The 15,950-nt window shown below is 38.1% G+C and overlaps 1 protein-coding gene across 1 annotated transcript; it reads right to left on the reverse strand.

Moving 5' to 3' along the window:
- Window positions 1–4,052: 4,052 nt before the first annotated feature.
- On the reverse strand, window positions 4,053–15,886 carry pcyox1l (prenylcysteine oxidase 1 like). Its single transcript, XM_030154414.1, has 7 exons — window positions 15,488–15,886; window positions 11,030–11,236; window positions 10,164–10,338; window positions 8,424–8,635; window positions 7,941–8,081; window positions 6,699–7,110; window positions 4,053–6,522 (listed from the first exon to the last, which is right to left on the reverse strand). The coding sequence occupies exons 1-7, from the start codon at window positions 15,594–15,596 to the stop codon at window positions 6,273–6,275; spliced, it is 1,506 nt and encodes a 501-aa protein (XP_030010274.1). The 5' UTR covers window positions 15,597–15,886; the 3' UTR covers window positions 4,053–6,272.
- Window positions 15,887–15,950: the final 64 nt, after the last annotated feature.

Genomic DNA, 15,950 nt, shown 5'->3' on the forward strand with positions numbered 1-15,950 from the left:
AGGAATATAATCTTTTGCTTAGAAATACACAAAAAAATATGTATTTAAAGTAAAATGTACATGACAGCTAAACAACAACAAAATCTTAGTTAAGTAAACACCGACGACAAAGTTAAAAGTACCATACACAGTATGCTAGATGACTCCGTATTTATAACATCTTAGAGATTTTTCTTTACTGATGCAATATCCTGCAAAAAGTATTCAGGCTGATTTCACAGCAAGTGGATGTGGGGTGAAGGTACCTCTAAACAACGTTGCATAGTTTGATCCGTTAAAATGAATAACATTCTTTAATCTTTTTTGATTTTGGAAATGAGTGACATTCCCTACAGTGATATTAATCAGTCATGTCATGATATATCATAAAATTAAACATCTGCAATCAGTATCAGATATATTGTTATGCAGAGAATATTCGATTTGTTGGTACAAACCTGCACTTTAATGCATAATGACAGCACATGTTCATTTCATGGTACACTTGGGTTTTTTTTTTTTGGTTTTTTTTTAAGTTATCATCAGATAGGTTACACTGTTGTGAAAAACAGTACTTTTCAGGGAAACTACAAATTATAATATGTTCCTAATCTTATGTTGAACAAGAAACACCATATGTTGAATGTGTCTGTTTCCTGTAAAACTGAACTGAACACAGTCCAAGAGAAATTCCCAGAAAGCGTGTCCCACCCCCATCCCCTTTCAGAGGAAAGAGAAACCATGATTCGTATCATTCCAGAGCTCACATCACCCAACAAGAGAACACTAACAAAAACAATGCACCATAAATATTTTAATTATAAATACATTAAAATAATAGAATTTAAATGAAAGATGCATGAGACACAAAGAAAAAAAGACAGAACATGACACATCACTATACTTTCTGTTTCAGTCACATTCCATTACTGTGGACAAAGAAGTGAAAGTTAAAACAGATCAAGTCTGAAAGCAGCCTTGTTTCAGACTAAACTGCTACAGCACCAGTGGACACAACAAATCACACACATCACTAGATAGAGGGGATGTCTGTCTGTTTGTATGTATGTATGTATGTATGTATGTATGTATGTATGTATGTATGCCTGTGTCTCTGTCTGCAGACGGATGTCACACTGCACTCAGTCAGGTCAGCTAAAGCCAGCAGCAGAACTCAGCATCCCTACAGACTTCCGCTGTGTTGATCTAACAGTCCCTGGATAAACAGATCACACACACACACACACACACACACACACACACACACATATCAAACTGGCTGCAGAGAGCTCTGCCAGAATGACGAAGATCTGATAGAAGAGAATGGAATGATCTGCGTATATGTGCCATGTTGTAGACACAGAATACTGGCTTTCACATTGTAAATCATTAAATTTAAAGGCTAACACTTCTGTAAGGATAAATGGCTCATGGTTATGTTGGTTTGGTGGTCATCAAATCCTGTCATGTTTAGCCCCAAAACACCCACCAAACCCCAAATACTTGGAAGTCACAGAGGTTAAGATTACCTGAATGTTATTCCTAAAGCTACCACAGTGAATCTTAAAGAACACTCAAATGAATAACCAAGGTTGAAGTCTGAAATTCATTCAAGTTATCAAGACTGATCTGTAAATGTTGTGACAAGAGGCTTTTAATTTGGAGCCATCCTGCACCAAATTGAATCATATGCTTGAGTCTTGAGACATACACTTTATTTTCAGCATTGTGATTCCATTTTTGCAATGAAGCCAAGAGGAGACACAGGATCTATTGTATCAGTGCATCAGAGTTTACCCATTCTTGTACCCCCACAGGCCTGTTACATGACTTTCAGAGTCAGTGTCTTCAAAAATAGAATACAAGGGTTATTCTCTACATCAGTTTTCATCATGAGATATTGATTGACTCATTAGGGTTATGGCTCTATAGTCAAAATTGCTGCTATCAATCACAGTCTAGTGAAAGAAGACATGAAAGAAAAACTATATAAAAACAACCAGGTTGGGAGAAAATGCTTTCAATGACATAACAAAACTAATATTTCAGCACTCATTCATTACTGAGTACATTTGGTTCAAGGCAGGTTAAGGTAGAAAAAAGGTTAAAAAAATAAAAATAAAAATAAAGTTACAGCACATTGTCAGTGAAATTGACCAAATCTGACGCATCGGTCCATAAAGCAAGAATGTAAAATCATTCAGTGGAACAATAGATGTCTTGTTAGTGATACGTTACTGGAAGTTTTTTCATTTCTTTTCCATTTTGATAAACTGGACATTTGTACTTCAGATGATTGAAGAGCAGTAAACTGAAAACAAGTGTGAAAATATATAGTTTTCCAGTTCTCTGAAGAAGTTTCTTGAAGTTTTCTTCAGTGCTGTTAAAAGATGCATGAGGAAAATTTTTAAAGAAGGCCTGGGTGAATGGAAAGATGAGCAGTAAACTTCTTTTTAAGAGATATGCATATTCAGTCTTTTATTTAATCAACAACTAGAATAATACAAGACACTGACTATAAATATGTTCAGTATTAAATGGGATATGATGGTGGATGTCGAACTTAAGAGTAGTTACATGGTAACAACACACTTGTGCTGTAACAAATTAGTTTTCAGCTTCTTGTTTTTTCCAGAGCTTTTGGATCACATCTTACAACCCTCTTTGACAGATGGAGTTTAGTCAGTTTGTCTCCTTGTCTCTTTATGACATCTGAAACTTCTGCAATAAATGAGATGTGGTTAAAAGGCAATGGAAAAAATAATGAATAAAAACCAATCTTTCAAACTTCCAAAGTTTATGAAAGTATTATATTCTGGCAAAATTATGCAAACAACAGTGAACATTAATAACATCTGAAGCATGGTCCGATATTCATGTTATTGGAAAAATACAATTAGTGTATTTGAAAAATGTGCTGCAGTACAGAAACTAAAACTTACTAGAAGTGCAACAACACTGCACTCAAACAGACAGGAGGTTTTTAACATGGCCAGTAGCAAACTACCTTTATTCTGTATGTGTGACATTTCAGCCATACAGCTTTAATTATATCATAACAGATCTAAATGTAAAGTACTATCACAGCCAGTGGTTCTGTAGAAACCTCAGCAAACCACAAAGTGGGATTGTTTTCCACCAAGAGTGTTTCATTATGGCCATTTCTAATGAACAAACTAGTCCTCTAAAAGCAAAAGACTTTGACTTTAACAGGAAAAAGGAAGAAACTTCTGCTGTGTGAGTCAAGTGAGGCTGCCACAGATTTTCTGAATCAAATGAATTCTGATTTAATTCAATATTATTACCCCGCCCCCTGAAGGGGAGGCAAGGGGTATTGTTTTTGGTTCGGTTTGTTTCTTTGTTTGTTAACACTCTAGCAGAAAAACTATTAATTGAATTCATACCAAATTTGGTTTATAAATTGCCAGTGACCCAGAATAGATCTGATTACATTTTGGGAAAAGTAGACCAAAGTTCAAATTTTTTAAATCTTTTTTTTTTCCCATTTACTTATAATGGGTGAAATTTCAAATGTCTATAAAAACATCAATTTTGTTTCAATTTACTTCAAACTTGGCACACATATAGAGGTAATTGATATATTGACACCACCACATGCATAGACATGACATCAGCTGGATCGATGCCAAAATAAATTACAATATGTGTGAGGGGCGGGGTTTGTTGTGCCTGGCACCACCTGTTTTAAATAGATTCAGGGGTTTTTCAAGTACAATGCAAATCTTACTTGGATATGACACAGACGTCTGTTCTACAAGGATTCTTCCAAACTTGTGATTTATTAAACAGTATCAGTATTATTCAGAACTGATCATTAAACAGTTAGATTATTATACTTTTTAAGTACCTTCTTCAGGTGACCAAATCTAAAGAAAATATATTAAAATCTATCTCTAGACTTTAGTACTAAATATTGGATCACTCAAATGAAGATGATTTCAATCAGAAGCAGATTCTTTGTTAAACCCAGCATTATTGTCCCACAGTTTTATTGAAAAGTTATTGTTACAGGTTGATGTACAGATCTTATCTGACCATCTGGTTTGATTGGGTTTAAAGCATTTTCATTAAAAGGGCTGTGGAATTTTCTCATGATGCAAATCATTTAACACATTAGTTGAAGTTCTGCAGTTCTGATATTGAAGTCACAAGTTACTCTGTCTCCAGAAATAACATTGTCCACATCAATTGTTACACATTTAGAATAAATAAAACATGGCACCAGCTCAAAGTCTTATGAGAGAGGTTAATAAACAGTCAAAGGTTTCTTGTTATGTCAGTATGCCATATCCTCCTCTTTTGTGTTCTTTTTCCACAAAAGGTGCCATCATCACTACCAGCGGCTCACAGATCTGTCCTCTGCCTCATTTTGTTCCAGCATTGAAGCTTGTTGGCTCCACTCCCCAAAAAAAAAAAAAAAAAATCTTTCCGCTGGATTATGCAACAAAAGCAGCAGGAAGGGGAGATAATGAAACAGTCGGATGAAAGGGCTGAGAGAGCATAGCACCACTGGCCACTACCAAGAGTCACTGAATAATGACTTTATTAATTTACAAAGATCCTACTGAGATTACTTTAATGAGATCACCTCGGTGCAGTTCACAGCAAGTCTATTAACAGTCCTTAAATGTGCAGACGGTACCAGGAGTGCTGCAGTTGTTTTTAAACGAAATGACAGAGTGTTGGTTATGTTCCTGAAGTTAGAGATAAAACAGTGACTGCACTCATCAGTCTCATCTCACAGCAGACGAAAAGCAGGCTTTAAAAGAGCCACATTCATGCCAACAAGCATCATTTCCTACTGGAGTAACAAGCTTTCTGAAGTGCTTCTTTTTTGCTTGGAATATAATAAAGATTACAGGTATAATTATAAACAATACAAGGTATTAAAGGGGTGTAGCAGTGACCATTGACCAGCAGAACACATGGTAGTTGACATTTAATCACACCAACTGAAAAAAACAGTCCCCTGACTGCCCCTTTACTTGTGCTGAGATAAATATTAGCTGCTGTTATTCACGGTTGCCTAGTTTCTTCACCACTTGGCAAAGAAAATTTGCCTGAAGCTATATTCTTGGATGAAACCACCCATTAGCATTAGCAGTTAATACCCAACCAATACTGCAATATGTCCCAAAGCTTTGCAGTAGAACTGGCACGGACAATAGCACATTCAGCAAAATCAAACAGCAACGAAAGAGACTTTAGACTCCATCACCCAAGTATCTGATGATTCACAATGTCTTACTATACATTAAGATATATCAACAATATGGTATCAAAACATACACAGATTATTTTGTTCAAAAAGAAAAAATAATGAGACATTAATAAAAAAGCAAAGCTCATAGTGACTAACCATTTAAATAAGGTGACTCTCCGTGCGCCCCCAGTGCATTAGAGATTTTCACATGGCTATTAACTGTTTTAGTGTCCAGGCTTCTATTTCCACAGCAGAGATCAAATCAGTCTACGTTGATCAGGTATGAAGAAACATAATAACTGCTAATGTTTTTCTCCTTTCAATAAGAAGCGATAATAAGTAACTCTTTACTGTAGATACCCGATAATATGTTAGTGCTGAATTAATACCATGCAGTGCCACCGAAAGTCCCTAAAATTATTAATGCAAATTTAAGTTAGTTATAAAGATTTCAGATGCCAATATAGTTTGCCACCTGAGATTTTTTTCACTGAATTAAGTTACTGGGCAAATTGTTATCACCTCGTACCCGAAATGGTAGAAAAAGAACCCGGGAAAACAGTTCTAATAGCGTAGGCAAGGTGACATAATGACATTTATTTAATAAATTTTTTAGGAAAGCTGTCATAGTGTGGAGAAAATACATCATGTGGACACCTCTTGTTGTGGCCCCCAAAAAGAAACAATATAAGTAAATTCATAATTTAGATAATTTTTTTTAATTATATACAGTTAAGGTTATAAGTGGATCAATAAATATGTTTAAGTGTAAGATTCCAGTGGGTGAGGACAGACCACAGGACTGCTAGAGGCTGCCTAGAGTCTTTGCATGTTAATCTTTAAACATCTATACAGTGTTTTTTGGGAAATAGAACAGTATGTCAAAATGTGATATTTTGACACTGAAGTGCATTGATAGTCTCGGATTTGCCTGCATTTGACTCACATGCATAAGACTCAAACAGAGTCTATTTAACACTTTGAAAGAAGCACGTAAGCCCCAGCTACCCACAAACCCCTTCCCTACTTCTCCTTACTAACACACTGATTTCAGCTCCCAGTCGACAGGTCATAGTTCAGTCTTGATCCTGTGCATCAGGTCACTTTGGTCCACCATGTCTGTCTGTCTGTTCCAGCGGTGGTAGGCCAGCAGGGCGATGTTCTTCGCAGCCACAGAGCTCATCTCCATGGCGCTGCCAGCCCACTCGATACCATTGAGGTAGTAGAGATTTGGGTGGAGCTCCACGGGCGGCAGTCCCAGGCTGCTGCCATATCGAGGGTAGGCCTGCCACTCCGTCACCTGCACTGAGTAGTACGACCTAAAACAGCAACACAAGAAAGAAACCTCCTATTATGGTCAATAGTACACATTTGATCAGTAAATTCAAGCTTTTATCATGAGTTATGTCACTGCCCTGTTGCACAAAATGACCACACACATTTAGTTGAACAGACTTTACTGGTCATGATTACTTAAAGATGATAAATGACTGACCTGAAGAGTGTTTTGAGCTGACTTTTGTCTAAGGGTTGCGGTGAGAACACCTTATATATTCCAGCTTCCTGTGGCTGCTTACGTCGAAAGCCTGCTGAGATGTTGACGGGGCAAACACTCGCCACACTGTTGAAGAACAGATGTGGCGTGTCAGTGGTTAAGATGCTGGCAAAGGGGAAGAGACGAGGGTCTGGGAAGCCAAAGACAGAGGTGTTGAGGTAGCCGTGTACAATGGTCGCTACAGTGCTGTGGTAGCTGCCGGCGAGCTCGTCAAAGGGAGGGGTGAAATCCTGAAACTCCACTCCTGATTGGACACTCGCCTGGAGGGGCGTGGCCAACACCACAATGTCATACATTTCAGATCTGGGCCCCGCTGATGTAGTAAAGCTCAGTCTGTACTGGAGCGCCTCACCTTTAAAGCACATACAGGTCACTGTTAGCATGATATGACACAATACCATCTACAGGGGTTGGACAAAATAATGGAAACACCTTCTATGATGCCACAATGGTAGGTGTTTCCATTATTTTGTCCAACCCCTGTACATCAGTAACAGCTCCCCCAAAGTGAAGCCAGAACATCCTGATCACCCCCTGGTGGCTGGTTGCAGCAAAGGTCATAAACCCACTCCATGTTAGTCAATTGGACTTGGCCAAACTTAAACACTCAAGCTACACGTGTAAAACATTTCCTCCAAAAGGTGATTTCTGTAATTTTTGACAAATTTTATCAAGTTGTCTGTTTGGAAGTTGTTGCTCCTCAGTTTGCTTTAAATCAGTTCCAGAGGCCAGGTCCCACCCCTTGTGGTGGACCACCATGGGACCTTATGAGAAATCCTGTTTCAATTGCAACATGAAATACACATGTGATTTTTCTCATTCTAAAAGTTAATTTTTCCAGTCAAAAAAAAAACAGTTTGTTGCACACTATCACACTGTGGAAAATGGAACTAAAGAAAAAAAATAGACCACACACTCAAGGGTATGCAAGTGATGTTCTCTCTACATAAGCTGTCCACAGACATATCTAGTACATACCCCTGTAGTTCCCCTCTATTAATGTAATAAATATTAATTCATGTATATTCAAAGATCATTATCAGATTGTAAAATACAGTGGAAGTACATAACTTTGTAAGGAATCTAAAAGTTGTTTCACTGTTAGAGTACAGTTACACCTCTGGACTGGAAGGACTAAGTAGCTGTTTATGATCATGTTTCGCCAACATTGGGGTGACGTACCAGAATAGATAGGGGAGATGGAGCTGACTTGTGCTTGGTGCAGGTTAGCATTGGCCATCTTCAGCAGGCCTGAACACACCAGCTTGTTGCCTCCTTCCACCGCCCACAGGTTGTTCTGGGCACCGGCTAAAGACACAGCGCCTGTAACACACACACACACACACACACACACACGCTCACTCACAACAGACAGTGCCAAGTGCTATAAACCAATTATCAGCTGCCCACACACTTCCCCGTTCTCTTGCTCCCACAGGCCACCCCCTCCTCTCACCTTACCTTCCTCTCTTCTATTCTTGAGTCACAGCTCCTCCCTTCCTCGTCACCCTTTATCCCTTGTCTTTTCCGTCTTTTCTTTCATGACCTACATCTGCAGCTGATGTTCAGCTCAGACCTAACCCTCATCTCAGCACCAAAGCCTGTGTCTACACCTTTCCTGCTCACTAAAATCTACCATCCTCACCATCGCCCTTTCATGCTCACCAACAAAAGCAGGGATGCTGACGTTCTGTCCGTAGTTGACCCTCATAACGGGGGCGATGACCTCATCGATGAAGCGTTGAGAAACACCCAGCTCCAGCAGCGAATCAGAGAGCGGCCTCCGGGTCATGTTGATGAAGCCACTCCCACCCAGAGACTCTAGCAGCTGCTCCACAGAACTGAAGGCGTAGCCATGGGCCTGGTACTTGTAGATTCTGGAACAGTTTGTAAAAGTTAACAATTTAAATATATTTGTTGTCAAGAAATTGTTATGATTTTAATGTACATTCTAATTAAATTTTCTACATATTACCCATTTACATTAGGCAAAAGGATGGAGACATACACTACTGTGCAAAAGTCCTATACCAGTATTAGCTTAGTTTGTTAAAGGTAGTTGGTTAGTTAGTTGGTTTATTAAAGTTCTAATGACCACACGTGCATTTCTCAGTTTATGTATTAAGATACAATCTGGATATATGTGAAGTATGTGCAGCAGTAAAAACACAAGTTTCAGGGAAAGAAACGCTTCTGTAAACCAAAGTGGTAGTACTTAGTGTGAACTACCTTTGTACTTAACATGTCTGTACCCACTTGTTCAGACAATATGAGATTTATTACATTAATTTTCTGATGTTTTATACCAGGTTTCATTCAACCCTTTTCAACTGTTTGTGCAGCTTTTTGTCGTAGGGTCAGAGGTCACACTAAATAGTGACTTTAACCTTTGGAACACATTTACTTCAGTTCTTTTTTTTTGTATCTTTTAACACTGTGCACACATTTCCTGTATTTTCTTGCTGTATCTGTTTGTGAATAAAATGTGGGAAAAATACCTAATTTTCACTGAAAAATGATAAATAAATAGGATAATATTATTGTAAATGGTGATAAATGGTTGCCTAAGACATTTTGCACAATACTGTATATACAGTATGCTCTATTGTTGGTTATAACAGAAGGAAAAATGATGCAGAGGTGAGGAGAAAGTAAAGGATGAGTGTGAAGAGATAAAGTGCAAATCTGAGCCTGGTTCATTCTTTAAGCAGAAAAGAGTGAAGTTGACAGAACTGCAAAAAAACTGTTGACTGTTTCTGACACAAGTAATAACTGAACTAGTGAAGCATCTGAGGGCCAATTTCAACTATGTCAATAACTATCTTACTTTATATTGGATTTTGTTACAGTTTGAGGACTAGTTAGTTTAATTAAGTAAAAAAAATCAGGCAGGTGGTTGTCCTTTCATTCATGTTCTGAAATACTTAATCCTTGGGAGGGATGATTTGTATTACTGAGTCAGTTTTGCAGTGTCTTCAGCTGCCAAAGGCTGAAAAGGAAGAAAATGAAAAACATCTCACACAAGCTCCATCCAGGACTGCAGAACAAAACAGCAGTGTTGTGCATTCATGATAAAATGATACTAATACTGATGAAAATAAATAAAAGCCTTATTCTCATTCTGAGATTTCCCATCATCATGTTCTAGCTGTACAAAATGAACAAACAATAGGAACTTACACTGAATTAAAATGTTCAGAATTGTGAAAACTGCATTTCAGTGCATTCATCCAAGGTGCATGCAAACTGCAGACATCAACTGTTCATTACGTAACAATGACACTTTGATACAGGACCATAAATTAAACTGCACATGCAGCATATTTACATCCTGTCAAAAACCCAGCAGCCCAAGTTGCTGACACAAAGGTGAAATTACAAAACGCGACAGTATCACCAGTTTACCTCATGAATTTCTCCATGATCTCCTCCACCCACATCTGCAGGCGGATGAAGCTGATCCCGTAGCGCCACCACAGTCGGAACAGGTCCAAAAGGTACCAGTCAGTCTCTTCCAGAATGACCTCCTCACCGTTAAACACCGCTGTCTTTCCCGCCACACTGCGACGGTACTTCAAACCTTCCGGAATAGACACGAGTCATGAAGGACAAATATACACAAATACAGAACAATTACAGAATTAAACCTGTTTTGAACTAATGTCAACCCCTTTCAGCAATGTCATCTTTCTATATTTTCAGCACAGACTATTGTAGTTTTTAGCCAATCTTTGTTGTTAAATATTTGTTTAACACAGTCATGAACAAATAAAGAGGCTTACATTTACTTCACTGTAATTTCAGTCAAGAGACTAAATACTATTATTTAATTTTATGACTTAATGCGGGATGACAGATGCATTAGGTTTACGTAAAGCAATGTCACTACATCTAACACAGAATTGAATATTAGGAGCTGAAACAATTGTGTGCCCACCCACACATGTGCCTACTCATCTAATAAAACCTTTCATTTTCCTTGACAGACAACTGCTTTTTCCACTAACATGTTATCTGCCTGCCTAATCAAACTCAATATTTGCCTTCATTTCCTTCTTACACAAAAACACACCTCAATTTCACCAAAAAAATAAAAATAAAATGACTGGAGCCATTAAGCTGAACAGGTTACTGGGTAAATGGTTATAACACAAGCTTTACAAGATAAATACATGTTACATTGAACACTAAAAATGACAGACATTTCATTAATCCTATAAGGTCAAACATAGTGAGTTAAATAAACATTTTGTGTACGTGCGTGAGCCCACCTAGCACTTTGACAAACTCCTGCATATGGAGGTTGAGTGAGTGAATGATGGACCCTCCGGACTCGTAGTCATGATGATTGACAGTTACAGTGGCGAGACGGCCTCCGACCTCACCCTTCTCAAACACGTCCACTTGGACCTCGGGGCCAAAGTGTTGCCGTAGGAAATGGGCAGTGGCGCTGCCGCCTATCCCAGCCCCGACCACCGCTGGAACAGAGCAAAAGTCAGACACAAAGCTTATCACCAGACAGACGAAGAAAGGCAGATGAAGCACTTAAATGGTGGTATGTTTTGTTGTCGCTGAATATTTCCATTAAGTGTTTACCATGACCATAGCCTTTATATGATCCAATTAAAACACAAAATGTTCCTCACTAGGGTTGTGGAGTTATACTGTTTCAAAGTATAAAATTGTTTATGATACACTGTACATTTGTTGTAAATTCCCAAACTTTTATACCTGAAAGATTCAAAATGAAAAGCTGGTGGCTTTCCAGAACCCAAATGTACATAAAACCCATCATCAGGTGCTGTAGATCTATATCATTTTCATCTTGTTAAATTTTTTACGTAATTTCTGTCCAGTTGTTGTGTCTTTAATGTTGTTTTAATCTTGTTACTTCTATCATATGTTGTGTGTCCCATTTCATCATTTTATCTTGTTGTGCGTTTTACATAGTTTTAATCTCCTTAACACCTCTCCTCGACATTTCACATTCTTTGTTGATGCCAACATTTAAAAACTCTGCATCATATTATTGCTGTACATTTTCAGTGGTACTGGACCACTGCTTGACCAGTTTTGCATCCTGAAGATACCTTTGGGTAACAAAGATCTATGGCACTGCAAAAAATACAGCCAGTCAGAGAATCTCATCTGTTCATGTTCTTTTTTCGCTCCTTCTTATGTATTGCAATTTGATTTAGGGATTTTTCTAAAAGGTCCTGCTCCTTTTCACCTCTTGATTAGATTTGCACACAGAAGATCTGCAGGTTTATTTAATTCACTTTCAAGGAAGATGTACTTCCATTAAAAAAAAAAGAAAATTTCAATGAAGATTAAAAAACATTTGCCCAACCAAAAAAATTATTTAATTCCTTTAAGCGTACCATAACTGAAAACAGTAACTGTGCATTACTTGGACTTTCCAAGTCATTGTGAAACTGCAAAATTTTCTGAGAAAAATTTCATAACATTGTAACCGAGTCTACCTTCACTGGTATGACACAGACTAGTGACTGACTTAAATATCCCTCAGGGTTGTTTTCTCATCTGTTTTAATGTTAAAATACAAGCAAAGACTTTGCTATTACAAACTAAACTTTATGGCCATTCTATTTTGTGCTGTTTGGACATTAGTAACTACCCCTTATATTGTAAATTGTTTTAGTTGTTAAAAAGTTGCAACTGTAATTATACCCTTGATGGATCTTAAATGATTGGGTCCTTCTATTTTGATATTGTATGGTAGTACAATTCTTATGAAAAGACCAAAATAAACAGTCTCCTTTTGTTTCTCAGATGCCTTACACTACCCTCAAACCCATATTGCAGAAAACATTAACTGCCACAAATACAACAATCAGCCACATTCTGACTACAGACAGAAACTAGAAAAACACTCGGAGAGCGCAGACCTCCGCCAAGGCAGATCAGCCTCTGCCGTTACACTTGGTGGAGGTAAAAATGGTATTAATTGTGATTATCTCATTACAAAGTGACCTATCAGTGGGTGGGATATATCAGAGTGCAAGTGAACATTTAGCCTCTGAAGCTGATGTGTTAGAAACAGTAAAATGGGCACAAGTAGAGATCTGAGCAACTTTGACAAGGAAGAACTTGTGATGGTCAAATCACTGGGTCAGAGCACCTCCAGATCTTGTTGTTCATTCCCAGTGTAAAGTGGTTAGTACCGACCAAAAGTAGCCTAAGGGTTGGTCTATCACCGTTCACCCAGTGAGTTAAACCCACCTCCTCCAATTTTGATGAAATGTATGGGTAATTCATAACCAGAAAAGCCAAAATTTCAAATTTGAACTTTATTAGACCAACAGTTTATGAGATATCACAATTTCATTCTTCCACTTTTTTTATATGCTGTAGTTGACACATAGGGCTACATTTTTCATAATGGTGTCAAAGAGATGGGGTGTGTCCTACAGTGTCAATTTCAAGGTCAAATATATATCAAAAGGTCATCCAACTCAAAAGTACCTAAATACACAAAACAATACTATATTTAGATCCCTCATGGTCTCCCCTTTACAGAAATACCTTGCTTTTAAAAATCGGACCAGTGGTTGCTGAGTTACAGCAATTTGAAATTTGGCTGCCACTGCCTTTTTTGCAAAAAAGTGAAAAAATGAAATTGTGATATCTCGAAAACCGTTGATCTGATTAAGTTAAAATTTGAAATTTTGGCTTTTCTGGCTATGAATTACCTATATACCAAATTTCATAAAATGGGAGGGGGTGAGGTTTAAAAATGCCTTTTTTTTGGGTGAGCTGAGATGGACTGAAAAGTATCAAAAGAACAACAACAGATCTCAACCACTCCAGCCTCTATGGGAGTATAGCATTATTACCACCTGTCTAACTATACTGTAGTTTCCCCTTCTTCTACAAAAACAGCTCTGACCCAAGGCCTGGACTCCATCAGACTTCTGAAGGTGTGCTGTGGTATCTGGACCAAGATGTCAGCAGCAGATCCATGAAGTCTTGGAAATACAGAAGTGGACCTCCAAGGACTGGATTTATCTGTCCACCACCTCCCACAGATGGTCAATTATCCTGACATTGGAATGTCCTTCCTTAGTTCATGTTTGGTCGGTACTAACCACTGCAGACCAGGAACAAACAACAAAACCATCAATTGTGGAGATGCTCTGATCCAGTCATCACAGTTACAATATATATATAACCCCTTGTCAAAATCTCTCAGTTCCTTACGTTGCTCCTTTTGCTGCTTCCAACACAGCTTCGAAGTCTAAATGTTCACTTGGTGCCTGATATAGCCAACCCAGTGAAAGGTAATACTGTAATGTAAATTGTCTAAAATTTACTTAGGGGGTCAAATGAGTGGCCATTTTTGTCCAAAAAAAAAGTTGTAAGAAATGCATAGAACTGTGTTGAAATAATGCTAATACATTTGTGCACAGACTACTGATATTATTTGACAGTGGAAGCTATATTTTCAGAAATATTGGATTTTGAATAGCACGTGTATGTGAAAAGTTTTGCTGGTGGACGGACGTGACAGCAGACGGATGTGACATTATCCATTATGATCTGGTCAGTATCGGTATTTTATTAGGAATAAACTTCTATACTTACTATTGCTAATTCTCCTCTTATTCATAAATGTTAGTATTGTGGATCTAAAACAATAACAGCTGAACAAAAACACTAAATGTGGCAGTGGACGGATGTGACATGGTTGTTCCAGATCCCATCATACTGATGCTCGGCAGCCATGTCACCGTTTCCAGAAATGATCCCTGTGCAAAACTAGAATCATAATTATCTATTGTATAGTTTATCATCATACAAAAGAGTAAATAACAACATAGAATTGTTATTTCTTTGTAAAAATGCTTATTATTAGAAAACGGTTGATTTAAAAAGTGACGTGTGACATTCTTAATGCATGTATTGGTGTAACATAAGCAGGATGGATCAGCACCATGCTCCATATTGCAACCTATAAAAATAAAACGTGATATGTAGGATATAATCTTGTATGAAAAACTGGGGAACCTAAAAGAATAGAATATTTGTTTTTCAGGTAAATTTAGTTAAAATATAACTTGGCCATTTGTGACATGAAAATATAGCATTAATTGAGATGAAATTGGACATTTTTGAGCTGAAAACATAGTTCATATGACCATCATGTTACAACAGAACTGAAAACCTGTAAATTTGCATAACTTGCATTTACCAACACGAAGTTCCTTTGGGGATTCACTTATATTGATTTCTTATGCACAAAGACATAAATAAGACCTCTAAGCAAATTCTAGCCGAAATCAATACTATTACCAATTCTCCTGTCAGTGGTCGTAGTGGTATGGGTGGTCAGTGTACAAAACTACAAGTACACAAAATAAATGCTTTCAGCACAACAGGGGGCACTGTAGTTTCTAGTGAGGGTCCTGAAAACAGGATTTAATGGAGTATATAGGCTGGTTAATGATTTTTTTTTAATATACAAATATCAACAGCCCTGACTGTAATGAACTACTGTACATGTTCAGTCATAGGGGAACATGGGTCAAACAGCCTTATAAACTAGCTTGCTAAAATTATTTACACGAAAAAACATCCAACAGTTTTATAGCGTGTTTATTTACATTTCTAATCATTAAAACTCAGTTCGTGTTCTTTGTTATCTGCATCACTAGAGCTGACTATGCGGTGGCTACTGTTAGCTGTGATTATTAAACGGCATTTCTTACCTATTTTTGAAGGCGGAGCTCCGTCGACATGAGCAGATCCCGCCGGGTCTCCTACAGCAGACCAGGTTGAGAACAAGACGGAGATCATCGGTAGCAGATATCTGCCCATGGCTGCAACAACTGCACGGATGACCGGCCGGAAACAAGAGGCGCCGCGGCTACTGTGTACTGCAACACATCGTTAGCTAGCAATACGAACTGCTATTCAACTAGCTTTACACGGACAGGTTGTCTTTAACGGATATGTTTACGTGACCCACGACTCTGCTGTTGTGAATGACTGGTTTTTGGCTTTCAGGGATACATACTAAGCCCCAGAAAACGTATTAATTGTGATGGCGGTGACGCTGCGGATGAGACGGATCGATTCACTCATGATCGGTTGGTCTTCAACGTCCGGCAACATCACGTGACCTCTACGTCAGGACTATTTCCACCAATCACAGCGTTCTGTTCAGTACGA

Source organism: Sphaeramia orbicularis, chromosome 14, assembly GCF_902148855.1.
Source record: "Sphaeramia orbicularis chromosome 14, fSphaOr1.1, whole genome shotgun sequence".
In the NCBI taxonomy this organism is placed as follows: domain Eukaryota; kingdom Metazoa; phylum Chordata; class Actinopteri; order Kurtiformes; family Apogonidae; genus Sphaeramia; species Sphaeramia orbicularis.